Source organism: Gymnoscopelus braueri (genome assembly GCF_963280865.1).
Source record: "Gymnoscopelus braueri genome assembly, chromosome: 4".
Lineage (NCBI taxonomy): Eukaryota > Metazoa > Chordata > Actinopteri > Myctophiformes > Myctophidae > Gymnoscopelus > Gymnoscopelus braueri.
The window spans coordinates 29,501,360-29,521,734 of record NC_137605.1 but is presented as its reverse complement, the minus strand read 5'-3'; the positions used below and the strand labels follow the sequence as shown (position 1 = coordinate 29,521,734).

Here is a 20,375-nt window from a genome sequence, read left to right as displayed (position 1 = left end):
TCTACCCTTCAAAATACCTTTTACACGTACTCTTATTCTCATACAAAATTGTTTGTGTGCCTATGTGTGTGTGTGCATGCGTACTGTGTGATTCTTCAAATGCACTATACAGTGGGCTCTGTATTCCACTCAAGCACTAAAGCCACCTGCAATAATATCCATGTACCTCTCTCCTACCACAATATCACATACCGTTCCCTCTTCTAGACCTACTCAAAGAACATACGTTTCGGAAAAACAAATGTATGCATCGGAAAGTTGTGTTACCTGTGCGATGTGCTGTACTACTTAAATAGTTGACAAAATTGCTTTATACAGATAAGCCTTCCATGTGATTTGCCAAATACAATGCACATTTATCCTACTGTGCTAGCACTATGAACGCATACTATTTTTTTTTTACCTAACTTAAATCTAAATAATGATCACAATATTATGAATAATTTCCCCTCTTCTATATTGTACTGTAGGTCTCCAAAACTGAAAATGCAGACTTTCTACAATGGTCAATATAGAGCAACATTCTGAAGCTTGCTTATGGTTTGTCTTTCTGATACTGTATCAAAATGTTTTGCTGCATGTATATTATGTAAATGTATGTGTGTGTGTCTGTGTAATATATATATAAATAATTAGTCACTATAATTTCAATAGTAAATGTAAACAATAGCCTTTAGTGATATGAAAGAATGAAAGACCAAAGAGTAGATGTTATTCAAATTTGTTCTGAAATGCAAAATGTCTCTCCATTCCCCAAGATGGTTGCAGTGAACTAATAACATCATAAATGGCACTAGAACAGAAAACTTCAATGGCATGTGAAGAATGGCACCACATGAGAAGTCATTGCTCTAACACCAGGGGCAAAAAAACACATACATTACTGATTATAGCGTTGCTGTCGGGTGGAAACCGTGTATGTCCAAAACCGTTACTTTTTTATTATTATATAAAAATAAAAATAGTGAAAATAGCCGATCTACAAGCTCACAGTTGTGCTCACACTCTTGTATGATGAAGTAGGGCATTGTTTTACAAAAACATAAAAAGTTGAAATATTATGCAGATGCAAGGTTTCTGCCCAACAACAACGTTAGCCAAATATGAAAGACTTTCAAACGGAGGCCTTCCCAACCTGTCATTCGAGATGGAATAATGAGAGAACAAAGTACAGTATTTTTGCAGGAACAAAAAAAATCTAAAAAACATCAGGGGGTACATGGCAACTATAGTTACCATAGAAACGTACCCAATAAATTGCCACCTGTATTTTAATCACAGGCATGCTACCGAATGTTCTGTTGCAAGTAAAGGTTAAGGCTCATAATAAGGCAGACAATCAAAGAGAACCACATTGGCCAACAAATCAATTCAAGCCATTATAGAGTGGAATCAATAGCGATATGTAGGGGCTGGCAATCAAATCTGCATCATATTACAGTATGTAGATTTCAATGAGATGGCCAGCATTGATTATAACTTTATTGAAAAGCCATACTAACCAGATATTACAGTTATAAAAACAATATATATTTTCTCTTTTACATTTTTACATTAGTATTATTAAACAATATCAAGATGCACCAGTGACATACAGTTTTGGCCAACATGGATGGAATTATTTATTTAAAAAAATCCCTGCCAAGAAACCTTTCTTTTTGTCCAGTTTGAGATTTTACTAAACCAGCACTGTGTTATATTTAATAACATATTGTAAACTTTGTAAATTTAGTGTAGCGCTACCATAAGGCACTTGGGTGCTGTGTTAAGACAAATGCTTCATTCAACCCAGAGCCTGATACGTTTACATGTGCACCTCTTTAAACATGAGCTATAAACTTAACACATAACAACCAAAAGGCTTCAACAACACCTGGGTTTTCAGCTTCCGAGTAAACAGTGAACACGAGTGAATATTAAAACAAAAGTGTATAACACAGTTAGAAATAATGCTTTAGTATCAAAGACAAAGTATCAAAACATTAAAAAAAAAGTTCACAACAGAAGTACTACCACAAACATCTCAAACAATAAAACATGTGGCAATTAGTACAGCCACACCCTTTGCACTGGAAGGTGCAGCAGCTATTTTATAATACCCTCACTGTTCCTTGTGTTCACCCAGCGACGTCTGTGGCTGGTTGGCAGCTTGATGGGGTTTACAAAGCAGGGGAGCACTGAAGATACAAATGATGCCTAGGTTGAGGATGAGACTCAAGGCCAGTGCCCCGATGGTGCCCAGGAACGATGGAATGGCCCCTTGGGCCACAAGCCACATCTTACGCGAGGACATGTCCGCTATCACCGCCTCCATCTGAAAGTGGGTGCCCACCACGGCGCAGATGTGGAAGAGCTGGTGGCTGTGGCCTGTACAGTTAGAGAATGAGATCATTAGGTGCAATGATGACATTTGAGCTTTCTGAAAGAGTGGTGAAAAACATCTAAGCCACTGAACCGCATATATAGTATGCGGTTCAGCAGTATAGTATAATGTCAGATAAACTACAGTAAGTGAACTCCAACCATTTTTTAATTAGACCTCACGGATAGTTTTACCCACATACAGAAATGCGACCCACTGTACGACTACTGTTTAGTTTTTTTTACAGGTGAGCAGTGACTAGCTCAACTGGAGCGATCAATAGTTAAGTGCCTTGCTCAAGGGCATGTCAATAGTAGTTGTCAAGCGAGGACAGAATGGGCCTGATTCACAAAACATGTACATGATCAGATTTTATCATAAGTGTATTTACAAACATTGACATAATTGTAGTGGAATTCATCCTTATTTTCCCCTTAATCTTAATGTATTCTTTGGTATGCTCCAATTGTAGGCTACATGTGTTTGGAAACAGGCTGGAATGTATTGCAATAATGTAGTTTGTACATAGACTTGCCTTATTCTTTTGCGTATATCAATTACAGTACTGCCAATTCACAACAAAATCAGTATATGTGTAGACGTAATAGGCTACTGATTATACACGTTATTTAAATATTTAAAAAATATATAAAACATATGTAGAAACAATGTGTGGAGTTACTTTCATGGCCTACTGACAGCATGCACAAGCAATTTGGTGCTGATCGACCAATCAGTTTGCGAGATTAGCCCTGGATAAGTGGACACCCATGCAGACACAGTCAGTCAGTCAGTCAGTCAGTCAGTCAGTCAGTCAGTCAGTCAGACAGACAGACAGACAGACAGACAGACAGACACACACACAGACCCATTTCTAGATGGCTCGCCTCCTACAGAGCCACACTGTAAAAACGTGATGGTGGACATACCAAAGTAGTCAAAGCGCCCTGGGGCCAGCCTCTCCGGGAGGTGAGACGCAAACAGGAAGCAGGTGAGGAAAGCAAAGAGGAGGTGGTAACAGTGATTGGGCAATGCCTCGCTGTAACTGTCACCTCCTGTACACCACAGCAGCAGCTATACACGCAAACAGATAAAGGGTGATGAGACAATGGACATAAATACAGCTCAAAACAAGAGAAATAAATGCATCACTAACTCTCACATAATGATATGGTTGTGTGCGTGTGCGTGTGTGTGTGTGTGTGTGTGTGTGTGTGTGTGCGCGCGTATGCGTGTGTACATGACAAAAAGCGAAGAAAGTAGATTTAAATTTGGAGAAAGTATGAATCGGGTGAATACAGAAAACAATTACCAACATAAAAATGAATGAATAAATAGAAAATAGCTGATGAGACAAATAAAACAACAAGGCCAACTGGAGAAAATAATTCCAGTCATGCAAGTAATTAATTAAAGCAACACATCATTTACTTTTCATTCAAATAGCAAATCAGTTTATTTTTTCCCCTTTTTTTCCCCATCAGTTTCGAGGTTAGTCAGAAAAAGTATTAAAGACTGGCATTAATCTGATCTCAGCTTTTACATAAAGCGCAATACATGCTCCTTCCGACATCCAAACTTTTATTCTGAGGTAATAGAACTACAAATTGACGACGTCATTCCAAACTTCTGATGTGCGGTCTCAGAACGTTTTCATGCACCCCCAGATATTCGGACTCTCCAAACTAGTTTGGAAAGCCTGTCCGAACCAGAAGATTTTTCAGATGTCAGAAGGAGCATGTATTGGCCTTAATGCATGCAAGTACGTCATTTTGCAATTAAAACTGGGACTGAAAATGTGTTTCTTTTGAAAACAAGGAAACAATCTGCAGTACTCAAAACAAAACAAAATTATTGAACAAACCTAAAAAGAAAAAAAGAACTGAAGAAAATGTCTCTGAAGTCATTGATTGAAAGAAAAAAAAACACCACAGATGGCATGCTGAATATTTTAGAAATACTGTATATGACAAACGTTCGGGAATTACTTTTCCCAAAAAAATTACAGAACGTGCTTTGGAAATCAACTTTTCTGACCAGAATGACACTCACTCTGTAGAATAGAGGAATGTTGTCGAAGAGGAATGGAAAGACGAATGCCCCTGTCCTAAGAACTTTACTTCTGCGTGGGAACTGTAACTCCAGGAACCTAGGGAGACATATGGGGTGCAGAGTCAGTAAGGCTATGTTCAGACTTGGTTTTATCACGTTTGAACAGCAAAAAAAGAAACACATGGAAACTGATCCGTTTTGAACCGCATTATTACTAGGTGGTTTCATTCAAATCAGATTTCTAAAGACGTGTCTCAGTCTTGATACTGGTACCTTAACACCATCTTACAACAGAATATAATTACTTTACTCATGCCTGTTGCTACATCGTTATTACAGCAAACAATGCAGATAGGTTGACTATGTCTGAATACACAAATCCGATCTGATGACATGCAAATAACAGGCAGTATTAAAGATCGTATTTGAGAAACAAACCAGACTTCCCTTCAGTATGAATAAAGCCTAAGCGTTTAGTCATAGTATGCTTTTATACTAGACCTGTGCTCTGGGACCATGCAAGTTGGGAACAAAAGCATGCCCCATACCCGTCGTACCTGTTGCATCTGTCTGTCTGTCTTTGTCCCTTTCATGCATCCATATATGGATATCTCTTTATCTGTATTCTGTATCCCAACCCCCTGTCTTTACCTTTCTTAAATAGTTTTTAACCTTTTAACTAGTTTTAGCGCTATACAAATTGTATGTATTATTAGTCTGTCTGTCTGTCTATCAGTGTAGCTTGTATGCCCATATATGTCATGACCATCTCTGTATTTGTCTGTCCATGTCCTTTTATGCCCATATATGGACATACCTAATGTCATCAGACCGACCTCACGCCGGGCACCGCACTCCTTCCTTTATATAACTGTATGCGAGCCAGAAATCAGAATAGTCTCCATAAAAAAATATCAAAACTGTTTTCATGAATCAGTGGCATTGAACTCCCACTGAAGCTTGAAATTCTTGGCAGAAATACCATTTATGTACTTCTCAATCTAAGTCATGAAATCACTGTGAGACCTTGAAATTATATTGTTTCTTTGACACTGGTGTTGTGAATTTAAGTGAGCAAGGGCACAGCTGCTTACACAAGCAGACACAAATACAAAAAGGAAAAACTGATTGTGATAATCCAAATAGCACCGCTGAGTAAATGTTTGTTTTTAGTACTTTATCATAGCCGATCAGTGGATGCAGTGAGATTATTAACATCTCACTACATCCACAGTAGTGCATGCACTACTGTTGTTAACTGAAATAAAATGTCATTCATAATTCAATTATTTTAATGCACACCATCACACCAGATTAAATCTTCTCCCTACAAGCTTCTGTGGTCTGTTTTTAATTAATAATAATGTACACAATTATCCTACAAGAATATCTTCTGATCTCCACATGGTTTTTTTTTTTTTTAGGACTACTCAAGGTCAATTTACAGTCCATGCCCCTGGAACAATCTGCCTGAACACTTAAAAAGCATTTTATCAAAAAGATAAATAATTAGACTTGCTTAACCAATTTCCATTTGTTGCCCCTTTTTTAATTATTTTCATTGAATGTCTCTTCCTTTCTTAGTTTACAATTGTTCACATCACAAACAGTGATTCAAGTAATTTATTCACCACCTTTTTAGGGAAAGTCTTCATATACGCCTGCTTGGGTTTCTTACCACTGTATAGTACAAATATTAAACTAAACTAAACCACTGACTCCAAAGATCATAAAAATAAAAGTAAATATCCAAACTTCAATTAATCAGTGCAATTCTATTTGAGCTTTAGCAGTAGAAAAGTGATGGCTGATTATAATTTAAAAAATAACATTTACATTGTTCAAAGCAAGTGCTCTTCAATATGTCTTTTCAAATAGAAACAGTCACAATTAAATGTGTGCCGATTCCCTTCCAGAGGTATGGTGGGGATGGATAACAGGCTCCTACCTGGAATAACAGGATAAGCTGGTGCAGAAGAGCGTGTTGCCAATGGCGATGGGTACAAAGTACTGATGAAGCCAACTGTTGACCCAGCAGTCTGGCATGACATAGGACCCATAGGTTATGGCACAGCCTGACAATAAAAACAAAAGGAGGTCACCAAAGCATATTTTAAAACGCATAGTAGCTGTTGTACACATTTTCAGAGTACTTAGTGGATAGTACTTGGAGGCCAGCCTCATATTGGTGACAACATGGGCATAAAGGACACGAGTAAAATCAACATGCACCCTCTTAAAACGTGTGTGGTGCTGGGAGTAAATTCCATAAAACCTTCATACAAAACAAAAATGCAACCTCCGCTATCATAACAATGATATTAATAATGTAACTACACTAGGACGATATATCAAACTACGAGCAAGGTTGCTTACTTCTCTAAAGACCAACTGCAACATGTTTGAACACTGTAGCAAATTCTCCATGCAGGCGCAGCTCAAGATAAATTAGTTTGTCACTATGCAGTGACAATGCAGGTTTGTAGCCCTGAAATGGACCTTTGGACATTTGAGACAGCACACATCTTGTACCTAAAGAGCTCTGTGGCAGATTAAGGATTGCAGTGCCAGGAGCCACATTATTTGAAAAGCTCATTAGTTTAGTACATTTTAGTCTGGTTGGAAACTCCTATACTGTAAATATACACACAACCATGAAGTAAAGCCAAATACAAACCATGTGATACATGCCAAGTCTTAAGGTAAGGAAGAAGGTTAGGTTTTGGCACCGTTTTACTGAGGTTACGTTTAGGAATAAGGGTAGATTTAGGCATAGTTTACTGGGGTTACGTTTAGGAATACCAGGTGAATACCGCCGGATTTGCCCCGGGGCGACTGTGTTTTGGGGCGAGCGTTTTGATGATGCCTTGTGTTGATGAAGACATAAAGCCGAGGCGCGCAGAGCAGAGCCGCGCACACACACGCACACACACACAGTTATAAAGAGTTATGATATGCATCTGCCATTTTACCCTGGCGGACACAGACTATCCACTCCATGGGTCTCGGCTCGGATTAGTGTAGGATCTTGGGCAATCATTTCTAAGTTTATACCACACAGGGGTACCCTTATATTAATTATTTGTTAGAAAAACCTCCCTAAAGGGTTGCACCAATGAAAGAGACACATTATTCAGAGACAAGAGGATGTGAGGCCAAGCAAACATTTATCTTGGGGCTGATAGTGAAGAACTGTTAAGAAAATCATTGTATTTGTAGGGTAGAACTCTACAGTTATTTTCTCAAATGGAAACTATACATGCCCTATGGAAAGTTGGACGAAGCCTGATCACAGGCTTCGTCCTCTGACAGGGCTTTGGGGGCATAGTTATATATACACACGTAGATAACGCATTGGCCGCTGCTGTTCATTGGAGCGATGCATCAACGTGGCCACCATATTGGACGGTCAAGCTGCTCCTTCTAGTGTGTGTATGTCTATTGAAGCAGGAGGTCTATCCACAATTCAAATCCTCATCTCTCGCTGAATCTTGTAAACAGTTGACACCAGCAGTCACCTGCGCACTCTCACGTTGTAAAATAAACACAAATCACTTAAGTCCGTCAGTTTATTTCTGTTATAGTCCCTTTACCACTAGACCACCATTGTGCCATACACCCCGAGGAGGACTGTCCCTATATAAGGGCAGTAGCATGCCCCATAGTCAATTCATCAGTCTTAGCGGAAATGGCAGGGCTTGACTATATGACATTGTCTGACTATCCGCTTGACAGAAGATGAGAGGGCAGCCACGGCCTCCTTAATACAACCAAATTGTTTGTGACACTGTAGCATACAGTAGGTCAGTTGCGGATAAAACCATATCTCTACTGTATTTTTATGGTTTACATTGCATGGAGGATGCAACATTGTGCTGCAACACTGCCACCCTCTGGCCATTGCTGTTTGCCTAGAGAGCAAGATGAAGAGCAAAAATCGCTCACGCTCTTTAAAGGCATCAGAGAGTTTTTGACTTTTTGATGAATAAAGATTCAGACAGGTGTGATGGATTGGCTCAATCTTTTGACGAGCACAACCTGTAATTCCTGCTGAGGAACCGAGGAACACACCACAGGGAATTTTCTTCACACTGCTTGTAGAAACATTTAAGGACAGCTGAAAAGCAGTTTCTCTCTGAACCCCACACAACACGAGGAGATAGCTGACTTCGTCTCTGTCGGCTGGAAACCTCATAATGTCCAAAACGGTAGCTTTTCAGGATTCAAATAAAAAAATAGCAAAAGTAGCAGATCTACGAGCTCAAAATGCTCGTTTTGAGCTTGTGGATCTGCTACGTTTGTATGATGCTGTGGTAGGGTATTAATTTACGAGAAAACACAAACAGTTCTGCCTTACAGCAACGACTTAATAGTAGAATGAGACAGACTTCTCTCTGGCAGAAGTTGCAGGATGGAAAGCACTGAGCTGAGTGATCATGTCAAAGGATTGACTCATCTTTCCCAGCCATTTTCCTCTATAATTAGAAATGGTGATCTGAGCATTGGTGCACCCTGGAGAGCCTGCACCAATGCAGAATCAGAAAATTCTGTGTCTTATTATGGAAAATTATTTGATAAAATTCTAAATGTACTGCTGCAGTGCATAGTCTACTATGGCAACTGAGAGGCATATAATATTTGTCATAGATAATTCACTGTAGATGATGCATTTAAACTTCAGCCACGCTAGTATGACATATTTTTTATTGTTACATTTTCTTGGCGAGAGCATGTAAGGTTCAGTACAATCATGTGGTTCAAGACATGGTCTTGAATCAAATGTAATTTTGACCCACTCTTGTAAACCTTATTAAGTGTAGAATAACAGGGTTCTTTGTGCTCTGATTATTAACTCCACAAAATATTTTTTCATCTGGAAATGTTCTGGTCAATAGCTGTAACCTCAACTCAACCCAGTGAGCCATGAATGGTGGCCTAAATACAGTGATCCTACTAGGCTTTGCTCTCAACTGAACATTAGCACTTACATTTGTCTAAGGCAATACTCTTTATACTGTTTTCAGGTGTCATTTGTGACCTGTTGTAACCAAATCCCTTGGTTGTTGCTGAATACCTTACCTTATACTACTCTCTAGATTAATTCCAGTGACATCTGACTTTGAGTAGTGATTTACACCAGTGATTCTCAAAGTGGGGTCCGGAGACCCCCAGGGGTCCTTGAAAGAGTTTCAGGGGTTCCCCAGCAACACGAGTTGATATAGCATCAAAATCAGTTTAACCACTTTAACCTTTTATACTTAGGCTGATTCGAAAATACCCAATCTACAAGCCCACAACGTGGATCTTGTTCATTTGATACACTTATTTGTTTTAGCTCTTGCTCATTTGATTTTCCTATTTGTCTCATCTGTTTAAGAAAGTAAGTAGCTGATATATTGCACTTTTACCTTAGCACTAGGTATACTCTTAGTTGCTTGTTTTAGAAGAGAATGCACTTAAGACTTCTGGTGATTAGTAGTTGCCTACTTATGTTGAATGTACTTATTGTAAGTCGTTTGGATAAAAGCGTCTGCTAAATTACTGTAATGTAAAGTGTCCTGATGCGACGGGTCCCAGGCACAAAATCTTTTCAGACAGGGGTTCGTGGCAAAATACATATCAATTTGGAGGTCCTTGACATTGACAAAAGTTTGAGAACCACTGCTTTAGACTGCTTGCAACTTGTGGTGGCATTATGAAATCTGGCTATGTTAAGACACATGAATCAGCAGGAATGTCTTGACCAAAAGTCTTGAACCATTTGTGGTTTGCAAAGGTTGAGCTGTGCATGTGCCTGGGCCTCAACCACTAAACCCTAAATACTTAGTTGACCGGGGTATGGCTCAGTACTTGGTCCTCTCTTTTATTCCCTCTACATCAAATTGTCAATCTGCAAGCTTGCAACACGTTGCGTAACTTACGTCGCGATGAATCGTGAGCTTGTAGATGGGCAATTTATTTTACCAAATGAGAATAGGGACACAAGGGTTTGTGTGGTAACAAACTGTCCTTTGTTTGTCTTCTCTGCGGTGGTCAGGGTTACATGCAGCAGACCATGTTGAACTGAGGAACTAAAGAAGGTCTGTACAGCCCTGAAATGTATCAAATAGAAACATTTAAAATACAGAATCTAATCTGAACTCCTTTTTTGTTCTGTGTGCCAGTCCTCCATTGCTACTTGTACCATTTTAATTCCACTTCATTTATCAAGGGCAACTTATCTAAGTGCATTGTTTTTAGCAGTGCCCTACATTCGACTAATATTCATGCCTGAGCTGCCCAGTGCAATCTTTTATAGCTGTTCAGTGAGCCATTTCATAGACGTAGTTGTGGATTAAGTACACTTAGATGGACAACTCATTGGATAACTGATGGAGAAGTAAATGTGTTACTCATTCATTTTTCCAACTGCTCTGGGGAGTCAAACAAGTTGCCTCCCACTCACCCAACCTGGTTCTCGTCTGAAAATCACAAATTAATTATTTGGTTTCTCACCCAAGCTGTAGAGGCTGAGGGCCCCGTAGTCAAAGAAGTAGCAGATGTGACGTGCCTCTGCAGACATGGTGCTGAAGGTATGAGCACAGCTGGATGTGAAGGGGTACACACATATCAGCAGCATGTACACCAGCAGCGGCCAAACGTAGCCATCCGTCAGGAAGTTCAGCATGGAGCACAGAATGCTAAACCGCCATAAGAAGTACCTGGGGGACATGACAAAAAAACAGTTCTATCATGAAATCTTCCAAAAAATAAAGCCCTTGTGAAGAGGTTGATAAATTCCACTAGGATCTGATACATGGTGAGAGTAACGAGCCTCTCTCCTAAGTTTATTCACGAAGGAAAATATATACGTTATATTCTGGTCAGTGCCCTCTCATAAATCCAATAATTTACATTTCACACAGGTGGTGCAGTGGTATTTGAATATAATTGTATACTTAGTACACAAATCCCATTTTCAAATATTAGTTCATAGTAATTATGCATACAGGTGAAGATCATGCATGCAACGTGTATATGACCCAGCTGGGTAAAGCAGGAACACATCTCCAATCTCTGTGTACTACACACCACGTTGGCAGGAAGTGGGTCCAGATGTTGACGGTTTCATTGGTCATCTGGAAGCTGCTGAGGATGCAGTCCAGAGCTGAGCTCCGAGGGTGGCGATAGCCAGAGATGATGCCATCCTCTCGAAACACCTGAGGATCCAGTCACATAGTACGTCAAATACTACACAGTAAAATGGACTGTGTCCATTTTTACAGATTAACTTACATTTTGTATGGCTTGTGTCCAGTCAGTAATGATCTCCCTCTGGCTCTTACTGCAGCTGTGTTATTACCATTCTCAATATCGATGTCAATATAGACTGACAATGTCCGAGGAAACGAACAAAAGTGCATTTTACATATAAAGAACCCAACGGAGAGCGTAATTCCCTTTCCAATCTATAGGTATTATAAATAGTTGGTTATACTGTGATAAATCTAACAAGCACCACATCAATCAGAACTCTGAAAAGCTTTGTTGCCAGTATACGATGGCAATGCCACAAGAATACAAAGTTAGTCGAGCAAAAGGATGTATTTACGGATGTTTACGCTGGCCTGGGAGAACAAGACACTACATTTTCACAACAAATGAGCAAATGAGAAAACACAAAGACGTTTCACAAAACAAATGATTAAGGAAACAACATGGCATAAAACAAATGATCAAAATCGGGGAAGACCATATCTACAGATAATCTCTGACTCTCATCTTGCTTGCTTACTTTATGCATATGATATCTCTGTATTTCCATATTTAATTATCTATTTAAGTATGGGTTTACAGAACATAAAATAATATCTCTAAAGTTGCTTATGGCATCACTAAAATAAATGTTCTTTAAAGATAAAAACATGTTTGTATAATTATGTGTTTTAATGAGGAAGCTGTGCCTTTTGAAAATGTGTAAAAAAAAACTGAAACAAACTGAAAACATGAAATACATGAAAAGACAAGAAAAAAAGATAAGAGCACGCCGATTGGTTGTTAGTCTCGCACAGCCAGACTTTCAGAGATCTCCGCATAGCTATCGAAACGTCTGGCTATGCGAGACTAATTGGTTGTTGACAATGTTCATATCATTGGACAAGACTAAAAACTTACCATAATATTAAACACATTTGATTTGATCAGAACGTCAAGACAAGAAAAAGACTCGACTTAAAACAGCTCGGACTGAGTTTTATGACCACCTTACACCAAACGATAGAGATGACAGGAGCGTGCCATAACTCTAGCAGAATTGTCATGGTTTTATTCTGACATTGTCTGCGGCCGTGAAATCACTTGAAAAGTAGGTTTAAGGCAAGTTTCTCACTTCCCCACTTACCTTGGGAACTTGGTGCGTGTCAAAGACATCAAAACTACCCCAGGGTAGTTTGATGCTGAGCATGTCTGTGGGTAGTCTAATGGCACCTGTCCGTCTCTGACAAGCCTCCCTGAGCCTGGTCCATCCTCCCCGGCACAGGACACACCAGACGGGGCAGTCAAACACCGGGGCATGAGCGCCTTCTCTTGGCCCTCCTGTTTCCCATCGCATGCAGCGGCCCCAGCCCCAGCCCTGGGCCCATCTACCAGCTCCAGCACCACTGGTCCCTCCGCCCCGCCACACTGGAAACACTGCAGAGAGATATTCAAGGAATACACAATAAAACAATATGTCATTGAGAAGCATTAAGACTTGAGGCAACTATTTCTTTCAAGTAATTTCTGCCCTTTGTTTCATGTTGCTCAGTGTAGAGGATGGGTTTAGTTACTTTTTAAGGCGTGTCACCGGACTGGCCGAGCAATCTAGAAGAGGGTCTGAGTGTCTGTCTGTGTGTCTGTCCGTGGCTAATCCTGCAAACAACTGAACTGATCAGCACCACATTTCTTGTGCATGCTGCCCGTAGGCAAAGGAGGTAAATCTCTAAATACTTATATATTTGGCACTTTTTTCAAACTTTAATTTCATAATTGAGTGAATGGAGAGGCAAATAACGCCACAGCGATACGCCGTCAGTGTCGAGAACTCGAGATGATGTCATCAACATGACATCTGAGATCTACATGAAATCCACACTGTTAGACCCCGTCTTTTTCATATACATCAGTGTCAGAATAGACAGAAAAGCATGTTATGAGTGTCCTGAAGGTCATGTATGGACAATTGGTTGTTAGAATAATGATCTTTGGTTGCCTGTGTCTGTGATGCCTCTGTACGTTTTTCTTTGATGTGCCTGATGATGTTGAATGTGTGATGCAATTTTTGTTTTTGTTTTGTGTATGACTCACAGACGGACGGACACACACACGGACAGGGTGCAAAACATAGTCTCGGCCACGCCTTCGACCTAGCGGAGACAATAATGTATAGTAATAGTTATATAAATGGACTAAGTTAGAATGATAGATGTCTTGACGATTGTATCCATCATTGGCGTCATATTCAAATTCAAATTCCAAGGCCATGACTCAGTTTCCACACACTGGAATTATGGTTAATTCACATTCCAGTGTGGTCCTCCTTGGGGTTATTATCACAGGCCATGTGTTTATCAAGGTTCAAGTTTAGTATGATAGCAAACTTGCTTATGATGTATTTGTTTGCTGGAGTCAAGACTAACAAGAACCTCCCATCTGGCCGTCACACCCATTATCAAACATGTAGGCTACCCAGACAGACTTTGACTCAGAGAATGACTACCATTGTCACATTGTAGTAGGCTGCTAACAAAGCTTGCATGGTGATAACATAATGATCCTGAGTGCCAATATCACAGAGAACAACAATCACTCTCTGACATTTGTCGATAAAATAGTATTGTTTTTCAGCCTATATAAAATATCCTCCAATATTTCAGACATGCTTTTCCTTTGACATGATTTAATTGGTAAAACGATTTAACTTTTAATTTCGGCTAAGAATGGTTTCAGTTGAGTAAATACTAGTAGGCCGCGCTTATTTATGAAGGACACAGATTATAACAGTCTACAAGTAGCTCCTTGTTTATTTAAATACTTGGGACAGCACAACAGGAACACACTTTGAAGGCTGAAAATCTGTGAGGAAAAGGAAACCGTGTTGCCTGACAGACAAACTGAAATAGATTACCCCACATGCACACGCACACACACACACACACACACACACACACACACACACACACACACACACACAACACATATTTGGCAAACAGGATGATCACATACACTAGGTTCAGGTTGTGTCTGCAATTCTGACATAATTATTAATGCATCACTACCATCCACAGACAATGCACAGGAAACTATGCTTATCTTCATTATAAAGTGAGCCAAACATATAAAATCTGGTCATTTTACACCAGATCTTTTTGTGACGTACAATATGCATTTTCGGAATCAAACCCTTAAGCTTAATTTATACTTTGTCGCACGACAGTGTAGTTTGCTGTGAACAACTGATTTTCAAGTGATAAACGCAATGCACTTAAGAGTAAATCCAGAATTTGTCATTATTTGCCAATTGGTCATTTGGCCTACAGTATAACCCTCCACAATAGGAGGGACATGACTAGTTGAAATACTACACTCCGTCCCCATGTTATTAGAGCACACAGCACACCTTCAGGGTGTTTCTCTGGCCCAAGAGCAATGTGTGGGGACTGTCGCTTATAGTGGCCCAGCTGTGGGACCAAGCCAGTTAACTGTGACAAAGTGAGCTTTGTGTAGGCCAAGCCTCGAGAGACGAGGGCCATGAGACGACTGTTACACACTGCACTGGATGAAAATGAGACAACACACACACACACACACACACACACACACACACACACACACACACACACACACACACACACACACACACACACACACACACACACACACACACACACACACACACACACACACACACACACACACACACACACACACACACACACACACACTAGGGAAGGACAACAGTTAACAGTACATGTCATGCACGCCACATACAGAATTTTCACATTAGTGTGTAGTTGCATGCAAATCCTGTGGGGTACAAGTCCTGCATTCATTTCATGCTGGACAAATGGACGTGCACACAGGCCACAGTACACACAGGAAAGAAGCTTGTTTCCACCATGAGTGAGCGAGTTCCCTGGGTTTACTGAAGAGTAACATTCACATGTTTAGCCGCCTGAGGCGACAACAATTTTAACTGTCATCTTACTCAAGACACGTGTGGGGCTTTCGTGTGTGCAAAATTCATACCCTCTGAGGGCGTGTGACTGTCAATTTCTTCACTGTCAGAGTACAACAAGGACTATTTCTATGAAACTGAACAAGGGCTTTGAGGAAGTCAACACCTTAAGTGGTATCAGAACAGGTTTTCCTTAAGATCAATATTTGTGAACATGAGCAGCTGAAAGAAATCTAAAGAGAATCAACAAAGACTCATTTGGAAGTTCCCTAAGGGACACTTTCTGGACAGACTTCCTTGCCAATTCATGGGACAATAAAGCCTGATTAGTAGTTCGTCGTATGACGGTGTCGCATGTCAAAAATAGCCGATCTAAGCACTCACGCCTTGCATTCAGATGAAATCGGTTGTTTTCAATGTCACTTGTTGCATAGTAGAGTTCTCCCTCATTAATATAGTGATTGATTGCATTATTTGCATAGTCAGCTTCACATAGCTCTAGAAAGTGGTATACCTGTAGCCAGATAGATCAAGCTCTGGGAGAAACTCTTCCGAACATATAAAATAACCCATGAATTCTGTTTTCGGGGTGGATATTCCTTTTAAAAGCACAACACCACAACAGTAAAAGTTTATAAACATCAGTTTCCTATTAAGCCTTTGAGAAGCCAAAAGACATGATGACTAACATGATCTGGCTGGTGGTCAGACATGTATTAGAGCAATAGGTACAGACAACATCAACAAGGCAGAAATATACTCCACATTTCCTCCACCCTATCACAAAGGAAGTAATCTCCCACATAACTGAGCTTTACGCCGGCCAGCGTTCTCCTGCTGTAAACATTAAGTCAGCTGACAGCAGGAAAGAAGTAGTCCCATCTCACTCCCAACAAAACACGTCCCTATTATGAGTCATGCTGCTGGACGCACACTCTCCAAAGTTATGACAGTGAAGATGGGGAGGGGACCTTGCAGTTCTCCCCTCCGAGGCTTTCAAAGACTATCACGACCTTGAAAACTGAACTGGGAGAGAGTGACAATGACGAATGAGTGCTTCATGAAAACTTAAAGGTGTGCATCCTATCCTCCTAACTGTAGACTCCTGCATATGTCTGGTTATTGCGCAAAAAAAGAAAATTGACCTTCTGTTCTGTACTTCTGGGAAAGGCCAGCTGAGGGCTGGAGAGAACAACAACAACTGGGGAAATGCCGTGCTGGTTGAGATGGTTGGATCTTGTGACAACTTGTTTACGGAGAGGGAAGTGCGAGCCTGTAGGTGTTTGCTGCCCCGCCCACTCCTCACCTAGCCCCAAAACACCACCACTTCTCTTCTCTCATCTGTTTAGACACCAGGGACAGGTGGTGTTATTCAAAGGGCTCTGTGGTCTCTGCCAATAAGCATGCTGTGTGTGGACACTCATCTACAGTACATTTACTTCAAATTATTTTTGGCCCAGCACTGGTTATATCAATAATTATGTGGATGTGCATATACTACCCCTTTTTATCTCTGCCATTAAGCACCCACACAACCAAAAAACTCAAACACAAACTCATGTTTTCCTTGAAGGCTCCTTTTCCTGCCGTCGCTGCGATTACACCTGCATATCCCTCCAGGTATCTAATTTATAAAGGTTCATCTTATCTATTCAATACTTGAATACTTGCCAAATGCAACAACCCGATTACAGTACAGACTATTGTATGTTAACCACTTAAGCCCTATTTTATACTTTGTTGTACGATGGTTGTCGTGCAAAAATAGCAAATCTACAAGCTCCCACCCAGCACCAATTGTAGTATTTTTGAAAGATTTGTAAACTTTTTCTTTGCCTACGATGACATGCCGAATATAGGGATGCCAAGTTGAAAGTCTGCCAAGTTGAGTTAAGTAGTTTAAGAGTATTTAGTACAATGAGTTCATACCCATGTTCATGTATAGCATACAAAGAAGGGATTGGCCTAAAAAAAGATGTCCACTAATTAACAGCTAGGGAGAAATTCAATACCCACATAGCTGTTAAGGGCATGGTGGATATCTCCAGTCCACGTGTGATATTGAATCATCAGACCATCACAGCTTTCCTTCTTCTCTGTCCCTCAACACAGTGCCCAGTTTATTTACATAATATACGTATAGTCTAGTACAGGGGTCTTAAGCGTTTTATAGGCCAAGGACCCCCTCGCTGAGAGAGTAAAAATTGTGTTGCTTTTTCATAGATTTCATTCATAGATGTTGCGTTTGTTTGACAGCACTATCATCAATGTTATCATCAGTATAAATGAATGTTTGTTTTGTTTACACACCATCTTTTCTATTAATATGTTGGAATCATGTTTATAAGTATTTTCAGACATTTAACCACTTAAACCCTGAGTTGAGGGTTTAAACGTTCTCTGTGCCAAAAATAGCCAATCAACAAGCTCACAACACGTCACACTAGGACGTCTTGTGAGCTTGCAGATCGGCTATTTTCAGTGAATGTTCCCCCCAGAACAGGGATGATAGGGTTCAAGTGGTTCATGTGAAAAATATGTTTCTATCACACAAAGATTTGGGAGTCCCCTTGTAGTAACTCTGAGCACCCCCTAGGGGTCCCAGACCCCCCGTTGAAGACCCGGGGTCTAGTAGTCTACCAACCCTCTGGATTAGTCCATTGTATCCAAACTATTTTGGGGGGAAAAAATTGTTCACCTCGTTTTTTGAACTCGTCCTACTCCTAAATTCTGAAATTCCTTCCCTCACTCGTGATGCTGTCACATGACCTTTCTCAATGGACATCTTTATTGCCAGGGGGCTGACAATAAGAAGCCTATGCAGAGCATGTCTGCACACACGCACACACACACACACACACACACACACACACACACACACACACACACACACACCTATTATGCAAACATCCGAGGCACATTCAGAACAGAGGCCCAAGTCACAGAACATTCCATTGTCATGTAGTGACATGCATGCCATGTGTACATGATGCCCTTTCTGCACCAGTCTGTACTGTACATTAGCACCTCACTGTAACTCACTGCAAACTGAGACAGACATTACAACTTTTCCCGTGTCTTGCTCCATTTCTGCATTGTGCATCTGACATTACAGATTACAACTTTCATGAAAGACTTGTTGAATTTGAATCTGCTTCATACAGATTTGGAACAAGTCCAACTCAGAATTTGGGAGGATGGGGAGGAGGCTCAGTCTCGGCATGTTCCTTGGCCTTCATGTAACTTCTAGGAACCTGCAGACCCAACAAACAGGCTTCACAACAGTCAGTGACTCATGTACGTTTACGCCTCAACTACTATACACTTCTCACGTGTCACAATCCTCTCCACCTGTGCTGGATTGTGTCCATAGTTTACGCCTACTTGGAATCTAATCCTCCTGAGGCTCCTGTGAGAAATACATTCTTTGCACTTCTCAATTATCTGCAGTAATAAGGATATAAGCAAAGTGTTGAAATAAAATTACAGAATACGATCAAATGTTAACTCTATACTCTAATTCAAATAATTCCAACCGGTTGCCTGATGAAGGTCCAAGCGACCGAAACGTTGCATCTTAACTAAATAAACTCCTTAGTAAGTGAAGACAGTGTGTGGGACTCCCTCTCCCTTTTTCTTCCAGATTTTATTATCACGCAAATTGTCTCATAGTCACTTTACATGTTGAGCAGTCCAGTGTTTCCCACATGAGCAAGCACTTGGCGACAGTGGACCTACTTAACGCAAGAATCCTCAAACAGAACCAGGCTCTGGGTGGGCAGCCATCTGCATCGACAGCTGCCAGGAATAAAGTTTAAATACACTATTGCACGTTTACAACTATTTTGACTGACAAGTATGGCTGTGCGATATGGACAAAATATGTCCGCAATTTCGTTCAAACGTTTAACAAAGAAAAGGGTATATAATGCAACACTCATTCTGTCTCATTGCTACCAGAAGCCCAAGATGAAAAGCTGAAGGCATTTCCATTTCCCCCGTGTCTGCATTCCATCAAGTATGGAAAACTCGGCACTCAATGTCTTACCCACTGTTCAGTACTACATGACTTTCCAGGAATCTCTCAACCTACACATCAACAAACCGAACGTCTCATATTGCTTCAGTCACGACCACCGAAACGTCGATGCAACACGGTGTAGCACAAAAACAATACATAAACAACGTAGTGACGAATTGCATTGAATTGAATTGATGACTAACGGCTGCTGCTGTGTGAACAAAATATGAAACAAAAAAAGCGATATGAATCTTTTGTCAACTTACCGTGGGTGTCGGGCATGCGGAGGAGGGGGTAGTAATGCCACCAAGTCCGCCTACAAAATATCCACTATAAAGGACAAATATATTCAAACGAAAAGTAAAATATTGTTTTAAAACATAACGGAAAAGCTGAGCGCGGCCAAGGAGGGAGAAGTGGTTTGTGGGCTAGACGGCTATTGTTGTGTGAACGCAGTGTGAGCGCGCGCGCGCATGTGTGTGTGTGTGTGTGTGTGTGTGTGTGTGTGTGTGTGTGTGTGTGTGTGTATATCGCTGTAGGCTGCGCCCTTCTGAAGAGCCCTGGAGGAGCCAGTAGGAAGCGCTGAGAGGAACTCACGTGGACTGACTGTTCCAGCAACAATAACAACAGCCATGTGTGTCCCTTCCCTCCCCAAAGTACTGTCCCGCCCCCAGTGGTGGAAAAAGTACTCACATTTTTTTTTTACTTAAGTAAAAGTATCAGTAGGCTACACAATGCAGAAGCAC

The 20,375-nt window shown here is 40.6% G+C and overlaps 1 protein-coding gene across 1 annotated transcript; it reads right to left on the bottom strand.

Annotated features, from left to right (window-relative positions):
* Nucleotides 1-654: 654 nt before the first annotated feature.
* paqr6 (progestin and adipoQ receptor family member VI) lies at nucleotides 655-20,122 on the bottom strand. Its single transcript, XM_080426211.1, has 8 exons — nucleotides 19,896-20,122; nucleotides 12,795-13,084; nucleotides 11,486-11,613; nucleotides 10,910-11,115; nucleotides 6,363-6,489; nucleotides 4,415-4,511; nucleotides 3,292-3,436; nucleotides 655-2,367 (listed from the first exon to the last, which is right to left on the bottom strand). Exons 1-8 carry the CDS (start codon nucleotides 19,909-19,911, stop codon nucleotides 2,102-2,104), a joined length of 1,275 nt encoding a protein of 424 aa, XP_080282337.1. The 5' UTR covers nucleotides 19,912-20,122; the 3' UTR covers nucleotides 655-2,101.
* Between the last annotated feature and the right edge of the window lie 253 nt (nucleotides 20,123-20,375).

Bases quoted from the DNA above. Each gene is read 5' to 3' on its own strand.
- paqr6 (XM_080426211.1), bottom strand. The intron at 6,490-10,909 runs GTGAGAAACCAA...TTTTATTGTCAG, and splicing joins CCTCAGCCTCTACAGCTTGG to GCTGTGCCATAACCTATGGG. The intron at 4,512-6,362 runs GTAGGAGCCTGT...ATGTCTCCCTAG, and splicing joins AGCTTATCCTGTTATTCCAG to GTTCCTGGAGTTACAGTTCC.